The sequence below is a fragment of the Limulus polyphemus genome, unplaced genomic scaffold, assembly GCF_000517525.1.
Source record: "Limulus polyphemus unplaced genomic scaffold, Limulus_polyphemus-2.1.2 Scaffold3025, whole genome shotgun sequence".
NCBI classification, from domain to species: domain Eukaryota; kingdom Metazoa; phylum Arthropoda; class Merostomata; order Xiphosura; family Limulidae; genus Limulus; species Limulus polyphemus.
In genome coordinates, this window is record NW_013668635.1 from 54,250 (window position 1) to 55,393 (window position 1,144).

The 1,144-nt window shown below is 32.1% G+C and overlaps 1 protein-coding gene across 1 annotated transcript in view; it reads left to right on the top strand.

Moving 5' to 3' along the window:
* The window catches only part of LOC106468491 (ras-specific guanine nucleotide-releasing factor RalGPS1-like), a 51,773-nt gene that overhangs the window by 32,654 nt on the left and 17,975 nt on the right, over positions 1-1,144 (top strand). Inside the window, exon 8 of the mRNA XM_022396828.1 lies at positions 197-328. Within this exon, the coding sequence (XP_022252536.1) occupies positions 197-328 (132 nt within the window). The remainder of the gene's footprint in view (positions 1-196; positions 329-1,144) is intronic.

Below are 1,144 nucleotides of genomic sequence, written 5' to 3' on the forward strand. Positions count from 1 at the left end.
AAATACGTTGCTTTATTCTATTTTTGTCTTATTTGGATGAATATTCACTACGCAGAAGCTTCTAATGCTCAGTAGGCTAACAAGTCAAGTGTTAGATGGAAGTACAATTTTGCAATACTTATATGTTTATGATATCCGAGTAGATAAAAATAAGGATCAAGTTGTGTTTTTGTTTTGTTTTTTTCTGCTATTCTAGGTATATTCCTCACAGACCTTGTATATATAGATGTTGCACATCCAGAATCCAAAGGACTCGAGAACCATCACCGACACATGAAAATGAATAACATTCTTAGAATAATAGCAGACTTCCAGCAATCCACATATGGTCGGTAACAAATTTTATCATCTTGAGTTTGTTTTCTTGTCGAATATAAAAATTTCTATCATGATTATGGTTTTATTTTGAAGTGTTTGTGTATTTTTAACATGAGTAGCATGCAATCTTGGCATTTGTTTCTTGGATTATTACTAGCAAACTAACTTGTATAAATATAAACCAATCCAGTAATTGCAAATCGTTGATGAATGTTCAACAATTGAATGCATGTTGTTGTTTTTTTATTTGCACTTGTCACTGACTTTTTTTTATTTCAAACTAGTGCCGTTTACTAAAATGTGTCTTTGACAAATGCCTCGTGGTGTATTTGATTGTTATTAACCCTCTTTATTTAAGGATTTTTAGGGCTTACAAGTGACAAATCTCTTACCAGTTCACCCTGTTTCAGGCTTCCTGACATAGTGTTGCTGCTGAATTTAATGCATTTCTGTATTTTTACTTGCTGTTGACTTGCCTTGGTTCAAACAGTGCTGTTTACTAAAACAATATTATCTTTCACTAATGTGTCTTGATATTTCCGATCAATTTTTAGCTCCTTTATTCCAGATAGTATGCTATTGTTAAGGTAACAAGTCTCCTGCTTGTTCATCAAATGTCGATCTTTACACCTTAGTTTTGCTAACTACACATAGACCATCAGAAGTTTTAATAGATGTATATCTAAAATCCATTTATGCTTTAGAAGAAAATGACAGTGGTAAATGAACTTCAATTAAAACTTATCATGGTAGCATTTTATATCCACCACAGAACCAGTACCGATGATAAACAAAAGACTTCTATTTTATAGAGAACACAGAACCA